The following is a 14,686-nucleotide window of genomic DNA, read 5'->3' on the forward strand; positions in this document are numbered from 1 at the left end:
GAATGAGTTCCATCGGACATGGACTGTACATGGAGAGGCTGACAGCTGGGTCCACGGCCGCAACAAGGAAGTGCCTCCTTATTACGCAGAAAATAATGTTTCCTCCACCTTACAACACGGGCCCACCAGAGGGGCCATCGTATTTTCGCAAAAAAAATGTTTCCCCCCTGACTGCTGGGACCCACCAGCCAGTGGCAGACCTAGCGTGTGTGCATGGTGTGCCGTGGCACACCCAGAGTTTGTGAGAATTTTTTTATACCATATAATATTTTAGCCCAATTTAACTAAGCCAGCCAGCCAGGCCCAACTGCCATCACGTGAGCGACCCGGAGAGAGCGAGCGAGAGAGAGAGATAGGCAGAGCGGCACGACCTAATGGACTAATCCCCTCGTGCTCGGCCGCTGCCCAACCAGGACGTGCTGCCGCTCGGCGCTCACCGCCTCACCCACTCGGTAGTTGCTGCTCCCCTTCGAAGTCGAAGCAGCGCCAGCCACCGGAGCTCCTTTCCTTTGGTGAGAACAGCTAGCAAGCAGCAAGCGCCGCGACCCGCGAGCCGCCGACCCGTCGACCCGGACCAGAGGGCCGCCGCCGCCCCAGAGGAGCTCTTCTCGCCCGCGCCTCCCGTCCCGACGGCCGACGCCCTCGACCCCTCGTATCCTCTCATCCGGTCATCCCCCGCTCGGCCTTGGCTTGATTTTATTCAGGTGAGATACTGTACTGGTACTGCCTCATGTTCTTTTTGCCCAGTACTGAAATGCAGAAATGGTCGCTGCCTACATAACGAACAAACTGCACTGTCCAGTATGTAGTAATGTTTGCTGCACTGTTTGTTGATGTTCTTAAACATTCAAAAGGACCATTTAAAACTCGTTGAACCTGTCCAGTTTTCATCTAGTAAACTGCAAACATAACCATTGATGATGCTTATTTGTGTTGTTCTTTTTGTTGTAATTGCAGAACCGAAGATGAAGAGGAATGGTGACATTAAGTCCTTTTTTCAGAATTATGAGGCTGCTAAAAGAAGGAAGGTTGCAGCCGAAGAGCAACCTGAATATGAAGATATAGTGTCAAATATTGAAGATGAAGCAGTCCTTCCTCCACCTCTAGTCCATTCTGTAGAGTTTGAACTTGATATTGAAGATGAAGCATTCCATTCCGATGCAGAGATTGAAAGTGAAAGTGAAGATGAGGCGGCATCAGCCCAACATCCGTGTGCAAGGCCATATAATATTCAAAGGCTTCCTCCTGATCCAGGGGAGATGATTCCTATTTCAGAGTATGATGTCGATGATCAAGATGAAGTTCGGAGACGATACATTGCAAAGCAAGCAGTCCAACCATATGCACACAACTTTCAAGTCAGGAAAATCTATGGTAAAAATCGACACTTCAACTTTGTTTGGTTTGAGACCTACAAATGGCTAGAATATAGTGTCAAATATGAGGCAGCATTTTGCTTTGTGTGTTATTTGTTCAAAGGAAAATCGAATGGGGGGCCTAGGGGTGATGCCTTTGTTAATGGTGGTTGGAAAAATTGGTATAAGCCCGATGCATTGGTCAAACATGTTGGTGGTATTAATAGCATTCACAATAAAGCTCAAGAGAAGTACAATTTATTTGTGGCACCCCAACCATCAATTGTTAACATTATGGTGAGGGTGGATAAAGAGGATTTCCGTATGTACAAGGCTAGGCTGACTTATTCACTTAGATGCTTGAGGTTTCTTTTGAACCAAGGATTGGCATTTCGTGGACATGATGAGAGTGAAGAATCTAGCAATAGGGGGAACTTTCTTGAACTTCTTAAATGGCTTTCGGAAAATGATGAAGAAGTTAATAAACTTGTTTTGAACAATGCTCCTGGGAATTGCATCTTGACTAGTCCAAAGACACAAAAAATCAAATAATTGAATGTTGTGCGGCGCAAACAACTAAAAGAATTATTGAAGATATTGGTGACGACCACTATGCAATCCTAGCTGATGAGTCTAGTGATGCATCTCATAAAGAACAACTTGCTCTCTGCATATGATTTGTTGACAAGTCGGGAAGAGGATGTGAGAGGTTCCTTGGAGTTGTTCATGTTGCCAATACAACTTCATTGCCACTTAAGGATGCAATTCAAACTTTGCTTAAAGATCATCATTTGACTCCTAGTCAAATACGTGGGCAAGGATATGATGGGGCTAGCAACATGAAAGGGGAGATTAAAGGGTTGAAAACATTGATCATGAAAGAGTCACCCTCTGCCTATTACATCCATTGTTTTGCACATCAACTTCAGTTGGTTCTTATAGCTGTGGCAAAGGACAATGAACCATGTTTGTGGTTCTTTGATCATGTTTCTTACTTGCTCAATATTGTTGGAGTTTCTTGTAAGCGCCATGACATGCTTCGATATGTTAGAGCTCAAAAGGTGTTGGAAGCACTTGAAATGGGTGAGATTGAAAGTGGAAGTGGGCTAAATCAAGAGATGGGACTAGCTAGACCCGGCGACACTCGTTGGGGTTCTCATTTTAAAACCATTATGCACATTGTTAGCATGTATTCCACAATCCTTGAAGTACTTGATGCTATTGGAAAAGATCCTTCACAAAAAAGTGAGTGGACAAGAATACGTGGAGTTGCTCAAGCCTTTGAATCATTTGACTTTGTTTTCAATCTTCACTTGATGCTTGTTATTCTTGGCTATACAAATGAGTTGTCCTAATCTTTGCAAAAGAGAGATCAAGATATTGTCAATGCAATGACACTTGTTAGTTTGGCAAAGAGTAGAATGCAGCACATGAGGTCCCATGGTTGGGAAAAGATTTTCTTGCAAAGCTAACCTTATTTTGCAACAAACATGACATTCAAGTTCCTTGGTGGGAGGATATTTATGAGCCAAATCAAAGATCACGTCGGTATTATGAAGTACAAACAAATGATGATCGTTATAGAAGAGAAGTATATCTTGGTGTCATTGATCAAACCATTCAAGAGCTTGACAACCGGTTTGATGAGGTTAATACCGAGTTGCTTATTTGCATGTCGGATTTGAATCCCCTCAATTCATTTGCTTCTTATGATGCACTCAAGGTAATGAGACTTGCTGAATTCTATCCGATGGACATTTCAAGCACATATTTGATAAGGCTAGAATTTCAACTTACTAATTTTATTGATGATATGAGACAAGATGATAGGTTTAGAAATGCAAGTAATATTGGTGAGCTCTCTATTATGCTTGTTGCAACAAAGAAGCATGTTCTTTATGATTTGGTCTACTTACTCATCAAATTGATATTGATTTTACCGGTGGCAACGGCGAGTGTTGAAAGAGTGTTTTCAGCAATGAATCTAGTGAAAAATAAGTTGAGGACTACTATGAGTGATGATCACTTGAATGATTTCTTGGTGACATTTATTGAACGGGATGTGTTCATGGAAGTAAGCGAAGATGACATAGTTGATGCTTTCATGGCAATGCAAAAACGTAGGGTTACCTAGTGATGTAATTTTCTACTTGTTCTTCTTTCATGTAAGACTACTCGTATTGTAATTGAGCACATTTGAGATATATTTTGTGAACTAAATTGTTGTGAGATTTGCATTAAGCTATTCATGTTATTATGACATATTTTGTCTGACACATGGATTAGGTGGGGATTTTTTTAGAGTGTGCACACCCTTCATTTTTTCCTGGGTACGCCACTGCCACCAGCTACACCTTCGCACGCAAGGAAGTGCGTCCGGGCAAAAAAAACGATTCGCCCCCCTGACTGCTGGGACCCACCAGCTACATCTTCGCACGCAAGGAAGTGTGTCCGGGCAAAAAAAAACCAAAACAATTCGCCCCCCGACTGCTGGGACCCACCAGCTACATCTTCGCACGCAAGGAAGTGCGTCCGGGCAAAAAAAACGATTCGCCCCGTGACTGCTGGGACCCACCAACTACATCTTCGCAGGCAAGGAAGTGCCTGACAGTCGGGACCCACCTGGTTGAAGCGTATGTAGCGTTGTCATTCTGGTCGCGAACGTGTACATACATATATACTGGTGGATGTAGAGGCGCGCACGTGTCGTAGTAGAGGCGCGCACGTGTCGTAGTAGAGGCGCGCACATAGCATGTACACGTACGTACAGCGGCCAGGGTGAAAGAAAGAAAATACGGCCACGTATGTGTACATACGGGCGGGGTCTCGAACGCCTACTCGCGCATACGTACGGCGAGGGCTCGTGTACATGGCTGGGTCGGAACGGAGAAACAACGTCGTCATCGTGTTCATGGGTCAGAACGGAATGCATGGTCGTGTTCATCGAGAGGGCTTGGACGGAAGAGGCGATGGAAACGAGGCCTGGCGTACTGCACAACTGAGGAAACGGACCTCCTACGGTCGAAACAGGGGTCCTGTTGATCGGGAGGGGTGTGGCGTACCGCAAAACGGAGGAAATGGACCTCCTACGGTCAAAACGGGGGTCCTGTTGATCGGGAGGGGTGTGGCGTACCGCAAAACAGAGGAAACAGACTTGTGTTGGAGCGCTACGGTCGAAACGGGGATCCTGTTCATCGGGAGGGGTGTGGCGTACCGCAAAATGGGACTCCACGGGATACTGTTCCTCTCCACCGTCGACCCCCCTCCAGCCTCCACGAGCTACTGTTCATCCACCGTCGACCTCCTCCAGCCTCCATGGGCTCCTGTTCATCCAGCCTCCACCGCACATTACTCCACCGGCTACTGTTCAACCACCCCTCCACCGTCTACTGTTCATCCAGCCCTCCACACCACGGGGTCCAGTTCAACCACCCCTCCACGGGCACCCCTCCACCGTCTACTGTTCATCCAGCCCTCCACCACACCACGGGGGTCTTGTTCATCTAGAGGCAACGCCACCGCTCACTGTTCATCCACCCCCCCCCCCCCGCAACGCTCATTGTTCATCCCATCCATCGGCTTCAGTTAGAAGCAGTAGCCAAGGAATCGCTCGATCGGGTTCAGTTAATAGCCATCGATCGATCGCTCGGGTTTAGTAACGCGTAGCCTGCAGTGCAATCGCTCGGGTTCAGTTAGAGCCCAACGCCTCTCTCGGGTTCAGTTAGAGCCAACGCCTCGCACACACGCGCGTACGTGTACAAGAGAAACGCGCATCGCTCGGCCCCTGACCTCCCACCGTAACCGGGAACTCCCCAAAATTTTCCTCCCCCTCGCTTCTACCACGGTTTTTTCCGTCATGGACGGCCCAAAGAATGTCATGCAGCTGCGTCTCCGGCCTGCCCAGGATGAAAAGCCCATTTTCTGTCATGATTTTTTGTCATAGAAGTAGGAGCCCACCACAACTATGATGATACCGGGTTTTGTCACAATTATCGTCATAGAAGTGTCATATGTATGACAGAAAAAAATTTCGTTCGGCCCAAAATGTCACGGATGTGTCTTTTTTTGTAGTGTAATGTAGGCATGTATTTCGTATATAGTCATACGTGCTTATGGAAAAGAACTTGCATGACATCTTTTGTCCTACCCTCCCATGGCAGCGGGGTCCTATTGGAAACTAAGGGATATTAAGGCCTCCTTTTAATAGAGAACCGAAACAAAGCATTAACACATAGTGAATACATGAACTCCTCAAACTATGGTCATCACCGGGAGTGGCCCCGATTATTGTCACTTCGGGGTTGCCGGATCATAACACATAGTAGGTGACTATAGACTTTCAAGATAGGATCAAGAACTCACATATATTCATGAAAATATAATAGGTTCAGATCTGAAATCATGGCACTCGGGCCCTAGTGACAAGCATTAAGCATAGCAAAGTCATAGCAACATCAATCTCAGAACATAGTGGATACTAGGGATCAAACCCTAACAAAACTAACTCGATTACATGATAAATCTCATCCAACCCATCACCGTCCAGCAAGCCTACGATGGAATTACTCACGCACCGCGGTGAGAATCATGAAATTAGTGATGGAGGATGGTTGATGATGACGACGGCGACGAATCCCCCTCTCCGGAGCCCCTAATGGACTCCAGATCAGCCCTCCCGAGAGGTTTTAGGGCTTGGCGGCGGCTCCGTATCGTAAAACGCGATGATTTCTTCTTTATTTTTTCCCTCCGAAAGCAAATATATAGAGTTGGATTTGGCGTCGAGGGCATCCAAGGGGCCCACAAGGTAGGGGGGCACGCCCTAGGGGGGCGCCCCCACCCTTGTGGACAGGGTGTGGGCCCCCTAGTCTTCATCTTTGGCGAGGATTTTTTATTATTTTTTCTAAGATGTTCCGTGGAGTTTCAGGTCATTCCGAGAATATTTGTTTTCTGCACATAAAACAACAGCATGGCAATTCTGCTGAAAACAGCGTCAGTCCGGGTTAGTTCCATTCAAATCATACAAGTTAGAGTCCAAAACAAGGGCAAAAGTGTTTGGAAAATTAGATACGACGGAGACGTATCATGTACACATCACAATGGTTCCCGATAAGAAAATGTCTCTAGGTCTTAAGCGCATGCACTACGGCTGCTAACTCCAAATCATGCGTGGCATAATTCAACTCATGCGGTCGAAGTTGACGTGAGGCATATGAAACAACTCTTCCTCCTGCATAAGTACACCTCCAAGTCCTTGGTGAGAAGCGTCGCAATACACTTGGAAATCCTTGCGTATATCCGGAAGAATTAGCACTAGGGCTGTAACCAAATGTTTCTTCAAGTCTTGAAAACTAGCCTCACATTCTTCCGTCCATTTGAACTTGGTGTGTTTCTTCAACAACTCTGTCATGGGTTTCACAATCTTTGAAAAAATCTCAATGAATCTCTTGTAATATCCCGCGAGTCCCAGAAAACTGCGGATCTCTACAACTGAGGTGGGTGCCAACCACTCAGTGACGGATTTAACCTTGGTAGGGTCTACTGCTATACCTTCTCCTGATATAACATGTCCAAGGAATCCAACTTCCTTCAACCAAAACTCACATTTGCTGAACTTGGCATATAGCTGATGTTCCCTGAGCTTCTCGAGAACTAAACGCAAATGCTCCTTGTGCTCCTCTTCATTCTTCGATTATACCAAAATATCATCCATGAACACCACAACAAACTTATCCAATAACTCCATGAATACCTTGTTCATCATACTAATGAAATATGCAGGGGAATTAGTCAATCCAAATGACATAACCGTGTACTCATATAGCCCGTAACTTGTGGTGAAAGATGTCTTAGGTATATCCTGTTCTCGGATCTTCAGGTGGTGGTATCCTGATCGCAGCTCGATCTTGGAGAATATTTTAGCTCCTTGCAGCTGGTCAAACAAATCATTGAATCATCGGTAGTGGGTACTTGTTCTTGATCATCACTTCATTCAATGCACAATAATCAACAACCATTCTCGAAGATCCATCCTTCGTCTCAACTAAGAGCACTAGGGCTCCCCACGGTGATGAACTTGGTCGAATATAACCTTTCTCCAATAGATCCTTGATTTGCTTCTTAATCTCCTCCAGATCATTTGCGGGCATCCGATTTGGTCTCTTCAATATTGGTCCAGTGCCTGGCAACAGCTCTATCAAAAATTCTATGTCTCGATCCGGTGGCATGCCTGGTAGTTCCTCTGGAAATACATCCGGGTAATCCTTCACTATAGACACTTCCTCCTAAACAACTCCTGAGAGGGAATTCACTTGGGTCCTCCTTGGTGCATGCCTGGATACATACTTGATCCTCTTTCGCTCCGGGGTGGTGAGTAAAATTGGCTTACTAGCGCAATCAATGTTCCCTCCGTACTTCGATAGCCAATCCATGCCTAGTATTATATTCAATCCTTGTGATTCCAAAAGTATTAGTTCTGAGGGGAAAACATGGCTTCCAATGGTTAAAGGTAAGCGATCGCACCATCGGCTGGCCATATATTTTGTTCCTGGCGAGCTTACTAACATGGGTGACCTAAGGGCTAGGGTTGGAAATTTAAACTTATCCACAAATCCCCTTGATATGTATGAATGTGATGCACCAATATCAAAAGGAACAAGAGCAGTAAATGACTTAACCAAAAACTTACCGATAACTGCATCTGGCTGCTCTTCAACCTCCGCCACATTAATGTGGTTCACCTGACCTCTGGTGAAGGGATTGGGCTTCCTCCCAGAACTTCCATTTCCGTTTCCATTCTTTGCTTCAGAACACTCAGTGGCGTAGTGTCCAGTCTTCCTGCACTTGAAACAAGTAATGTGACTTAGATCCTTCTTGGCGGGTGTAGAGGGGTTGGAGCGGTTCTGGCTGCTGCTTCCTCCATTCCCATTTCCATTCTTGGGTCCACTATGGTTATGCAAACTTCCTCCATTGTGAGTGTGGCCTCCATGGTTATGGGTATAACCTCCCGAGTTCGGAGTAAAACGAGGCTTCTGCTGAGGTCCAGAGTTATACTTCCCTTGTCAATATTTCCTTTTGCGGCTCTCTATCTGCTGCTACTTCCCTTCAATCATAAGAGCCTTTATCTACACATTTGACGGCACGGTCATTATTCGAACCATTTTTCTCAACCAGCACTGCACATATCGCGAGGCGGTTTTCTTGATACGTCTTATCAAAGCAGAGATCATGTCCCCTTATCACGGGACTCTCATCAATACGGACGTGGGTAACCCAACCGCGCTATCAATTACGGCGCTCGGGGAATAAGCGATTTTACCAGGTAAGTGGGGAGGCGCATCGCCTCTTCCGCCCTTATAAAGGGACAAAGATTTACCCTTGTTACCCACGCCTTCTTCCTCCTTGCTTATCCATTCTCGCGCACTCGAGCTCCAGCGCCCAAGTTCGCGTCTTTCTCCTCAGACCACTCCAAGCATGTCCGGAGCGGGATGCAAGTGGATGGTCTCCTCCGTCACGGGGAGAACGTTGCAAAGCTACGGGAATTCGGATATCTGGCCGTGGACATCGCGCACCGGCTGCCAGATGCGGGGCAGATCATCCCTACGCCCGCACCCCATGAGAGGGTAGTTTTCCTTACCCACTTTGTCCGCTGACTGGGATTTCCCATTCACCCGTTTGTCCGCAGGCTCATGTTCTACTACGGGCTGGATTTTCATGATCTGGCCCCCAATTTCATCCTCAGCATCTCGACGTTTATCGTCGTGTGCGAGGCCTTCCTCCGCATCCGGCCCCACTTCGGCATGTGGCTGAAGACCTTCAATGTTAAACCGAAGGTGGTGGTCGTCCAGCAAGCGGAGTGCGGAGGCGCCATGGTGGGCAAAATGCCTAACGTCTCATGGCTCGAAGGCTCCTATGTGGAGACCATAAAGGGGTGGAAATCGGGGTGGTTCTACATCAACGAGCCACGCGACACCAACTGAGTGGCGGCCCCCGAATTTCGATCCGGAATCCCCACGCGGCTCACCTCCTGGAAAGAGAAGGGCCTGTCCTGGGGTTCCCCGGTAGAGCTGACCGGACTCCAGACCTGCATCAAGAACATGATGAGCAAGAAAATCAAGCTCGTCAATGTGGTCCAGGTCATGCTCTTCCGCCGGATTCTCCCGTGTCAACGACAGGTATTGATACGTCTCCAACGTATCTACAATTTTTGATTGCTCCATGCTATATTATCTACTGTTTTGGGCAATATTGGGCTTTATTTTCCACTTTTATATTATTTTCGGGACTAACCTATTAACCAGAGGCCCAGCCCAGATTTGCTGTTTTATGCCTATTTCAGTGTTTCGGATAAAAGGAATATCAAATGGAGTCGAAAGGGAACGAAATCGACTCGAGAAATTATTTTTGGAACGAAAACCACCGGATAGACTTGGACTCCACGTCAGGAGATACGGGAGGTGCTCACGAGGGTGGGGGGCGCCCCCCTTAGGGCGCGCCCCCTGCCTCGTGGGGCCCCTGTAGCTCCTCCGACGTACCCCCTGCACCCATATATACCTACGTATCGTAAAACTTCCAGAACGAAGATTAGATCGGGAGTTCCGTCGCCAGAAGCCTCCATAGCCACCGAAAACCAATCTAGACCCGTTCTGGCACCCTGCCGGAGGGGGAAATCCCTCTACGGTGTCCATCTTCATCATCCCGGTGCTCTCCATGACGAGGAGGGAGTAGTTCTCCCTCGGGGCTGAGGGTATGTACCAGTAGCTATGTCTTTGATCTCTCTCTCTCTCTCCCTCGTGTTCTTGAGATGATACGATCTTGATGTATCGCGAGCTTTGCTATTATAGTTGGATCTCTTGTAATGAATTGAGTTTCCCCTTTGAAGTTATCTTATCGGATTGAGTCTTTAAAGATTTGAGAACACTTGATGTATGTCTTGCCGTGCGTATCTGTGGTGACAATGGGATACCACGTGATTCACTTGATGTATGTTTTGGTGATCAACTTGCGGGTTCCGCCCATGAACCTATGCATAGGGGTTGGCACACATTTTCGCCGTGATTCTCCGGTAGAAACTTTGGGGCACTCTTTGAGGTCCTTTGTGTTGGTTGAATAGATGAATATGAGATTGTGTGATGCATATCATATAATCATGCCCACGGATACTTGAGGTGACATTGGAGTATCTAGGTGACATTAGGGTTTTGGTTGATTTGTGTCTTAAGGTGTTATTCTAGTACGAACTCTAGGGCTGTTTGTGACATTTATAGGAATAGCCCAACGGATTGATTGGAAAGAATAACTTTAAGGTGGTTTCGTACCCTACCATAATCTCTTCGTTTGTTCTCCGCTATTAGTGACTTTGGAGTGACTCTTTGTTTCATGTTGAGGGATAGTTATGTGATCCAATTATGATATTATTGTCGAGAGGACTTGCACTAGTGAAAGTATGAACCCTAGGCCTTATTTCCTAGCATTGCAACACCGTTTACGCTCACTTTTACCATTAGTTACCTTGCTGTTTTTATAATTTCAGATTACAAATACCTTTATCTACCATCCATATACCACTTGTATCGCCATCTCTTCGCCGAACTAGTGCACCTATACAATTTACCATTGTATTGGGTGTGTTGGGGACACAAGAGACTCTTTGTTATTTGGTTGTAGGGTTGCTTGAGAGAGACCATCTTCATCCTACACCTCCTACAGATTGATAAACCTTAGGTCATCCACTTGAGGGAAATTTGCTACTGTCCTACAAACCTCTGCACTTGGAGGCCCAACAACGTCTACAAGAAGAAGGTTGTGTAGTAGACATCAAGCTCTTTACTGGAGCCGTTGCCGGGGATATGAGTGCTTGAAGGTTTATCTTTAGATCTTGCAATTGAATCTTTTTGTTTTTTGTTTTAGCACTAGTTTAGTTTATAAAAGAAAACTACAAAAAAAATGGAATTGAGTTTGCCTCATACGCTTCATCTTTTTAATATCTTTCGTGAGTATGATGGAAAGGAAAATTGTGCCAAAGTATTAGAAGAAGAATGCATGAGAATGTTTGGCACTAAATATTTGAATGATGAGCATGATTGCAATGTTGTTAGTATGAATTCCTACAATATCCATGATGCTAATGATATGCAAAGCCACAAGCTTGGGGAAGCTATGTTTGATGAGGATGATATTTTTAGTCCCCCAAGTTTTGTTGTGTAAATTTATTATGATGATAGCATGCCTCCTATTTATGATGATTATGTTGATGAAAGTGGTTTCGGAGAGGTCATGACTTTATTTTGTGATGAATCCACTATTTTGGAAGAGGTTCCGATTGATTATGAGAACAAAGTTGCTATCTATGATGATTATTGTGATGAATTGTATGCTATTAAAAATAATGATAACCATGAAACTTGTCATCATGATTTTAGTTTTCAATTGGATTATGCCTCACATGATAGTTATTTTGTTGAGTTTGCTCCCACTACTATTCATGAGAAGAAATTTGCTTATGTGGAGAGTAGTAAATTTTCTATGCTTGTAGATCATGAAAAGAATGCTTTAGGTGCTGGTTATATTGTTGAATTCATTCATGATGCTACTGAAAATTATTATGAGGGAGGAATATATGCTTGTAGGAATTGCAATAATATCAAGTTTCCTCTCTATGTGCTTAAAGTTTTGAAGTTATGCTTGTTTTACCTTCCTATGCAAGTTGATTATTGTTTCCATAAGTTGTTTTCTCACAAAATCCCTATGCATAGGAAGTATGTTAGACTTAAATGTGCTAGTCATATTCTTCATGATGCTCTCTTTATGTTACAATTCTTATCCTTTATGTGAGCATCATTAAAATCATCATGCCTAGCTAGGGGCGTTAAACGATAGCGCTTGTTGGGAGGCAACCCAATTTTATTATTGTTCCTTTCTTTTTGTTCCTGTTTAGTAATAAATAATTCATCTAGCCTCTGTTTAGATGTGGTTTTATGCTTTTAATTAGCGTTTGTGCCAAGTAGAACCTTTGGGAAGACTTGGGGAAAGTTTTGTTGATCATGCTGTAAAAAACAGAAACTTTAGCGCTCACGAGAATTGCTTCCATTTTTATTTGGAGAGTGATATTTAGTTAATTCTTTTTGCAGATGATTAATAGGTAAATTCCTCAGATCCAGCAATTTATTTGAGAATTTTATGAGTTCCAGAAGTATACCAGATTACTACAGACTGTTCTGTTTTTGACAGATTCTGTTTTCGATGTGTTGTTTACTTATTTTGATGAATCTATGGCTAGTAAAATAGTTTATAAACCATAGAGAAGTTGGAATACATTAGGTTTAACACCAATATAAATAAATAATGAGTTCATTACAGTACCTTGAAGTGGTGATTTACTTTCTTATACTAACGAAGCTTACGAGTTTTCTGTTAAGTTTTGTGTTGTGAAGTTTTCAAGTTTTGGGTAAGGATTCAATGGACTATGGAATAAGGAGTGGCAAGAGCCTAAGCTTGGGTATGACCATGTAACCCCCAAGATAATCTAAGTACACCTAAAAGCCAAAGCTTGGGGATGCCCCGGAAGGCATCCCCTCTTTCGTCTTCGTTAATCGGTAACTTTACTTCAAGCTATATTTTTATTCGCCACATGATATGTGTTTTGCTTGGAGCGTCAATTTATTTTGTTAGGATTTGCTTGCTGTTATTTAGAATGATGTTTTGCATCTTTTATTTCAATAAAAATGGCATTGATAGCCTTTACTATGCCTATTTTAGAAGTCCACATGTTGCTGTTTGAAAATAGAAAGTTTACCGCTGTTGCAATAATTCCCTAGAAAAGTCAGAATGTGATAAAATGTTGAAACCTTTTGCATATTAAGCTCTGATAAATTTAATACAGTGGGAATTTTATTTCATAGTTTTTGGAGCTAGGTAAGTATGGATGTTTCAGCATTCTTTACAGACTATCCTATTTAGGCAGATTGCTGTTATGTTTGCATTGTTTGCATATGTTTGCTTCTTTAATGATTCTATTTGAGGATAGGACTATTAAATATGCAGAGGCATTTAGTATTCAATGTTGAATAATAATTTTAGTGTTTTGCTACAGTAGAGTATATAAGGTTTTTTGCAATGGTTTATACTAACTTATCTCACGAGTCCTTGTTGAGTTTTGTGTGGATGAAGGTTTTGAGATTTAGGGAGACCGTGATATGAGAGGAATTAAGGAGACACAAAAGCTCAAGCTTGGGGATGCCCAAGGCACCCCAAGATAATATTTCAAGAATTCTCAAGCATCTAAGCTTGGGGATGCCCCGGTTGGCATCACACCTTTCTTCTTCAACAACTATCGGTTAGTATCAGTTGATCCTAAGTTTTTGCTTCTTCACATGATGTTTGCCATTCTTAGAATGTCATTTTATTTTGATTTGCTTGATGTTTGAATAGAATAACAAGATCTGAAATTATTAAATGTTAGAGAGTCTTCACATAGTTGCATAATTATTCGACTACTCATTGATCTTCACTTATATCTTTCGGAGTAGTTTGTCATTCGCTCTAGTGCTTCACTTATATCTTTTAGAGCATGGTGGTAGCTTTATTTTGAAGAAATAGATGACCTCTCAAGATTCACTTAGATTATTTTGAGAGTCTTAATAGCATGGTAATTTGCTTAAAATCCTAATATGCTAGGTATTCAAGAATAATAAAACTTTCTTATGAGTGTGTTGAATACTAAGAGAAGTTTGCTACTTGATGATTGTTTTGAGATATAGAGGTAATAATATCAAAGTCGTGCTAGTTGAGTAGTTGTGAATTTGAGGAATACTTGTGTTGAAGTTTGCAAGTCCCGTAGCATGCACGTATGGTAAACTTTGTGTAACAAATTTGAAACATGAGGTGTTATTTGATTGTCCTCCTTATGAGTGGCGGTCGGGGACGAGCGATGGTCTTTTCCTACCAATCTATCCCCCTAGGAGCATGCACGTAGTACCGAGGTTTTTGATGACTTGTAGATTTTTGCAATAAGTATGTGAGTTCTTTATGACTAATGCTGAGTCCATGCATTATACACACTCTCACCCTTCCATCCTTGCTAGCCTCTTCGGTACCGTGCATTGCCCTTTCTCACATTGAGAGTTGGTGCAAACTTCGCCGGTGCATCCAAACCCCATGATATGATACGCTCTTTCACACATAAACCTCCTTATATCTTCCTCAAAACAGCCACCATACTTACCTATTATGGCATTTCCATAGCCATTCCGAGATATATTGCCACGCAACTTTCCATCATTCCGTTCATCATGACACATTCATCATTGTCATATTGCTTTAGCATGATCATGTAG

General features: G+C 43.8%; 1 protein-coding gene across 1 annotated transcript; it reads left to right on the forward strand.

The window, feature by feature from the left end:
* The first annotated feature begins 965 nt into the window (after window positions 1–965).
* Window positions 966–3,489, forward strand: LOC147974588 (uncharacterized). The gene is made up of 2 exons (XM_087519512.1): window positions 966–1,283; window positions 2,983–3,489. Exons 1-2 carry the CDS (start codon window positions 966–968, stop codon window positions 3,487–3,489), a joined length of 825 nt encoding a protein of 274 aa, XP_087375638.1.
* Window positions 3,490–14,686: the final 11,197 nt, after the last annotated feature.

Source organism: Triticum urartu, chromosome 4A (genome assembly GCF_056163025.1).
Source record: "Triticum urartu cultivar PI428250 chromosome 4A, HENAU_Tu73, whole genome shotgun sequence".
NCBI lineage: Eukaryota > Viridiplantae > Streptophyta > Magnoliopsida > Poales > Poaceae > Triticum > Triticum urartu.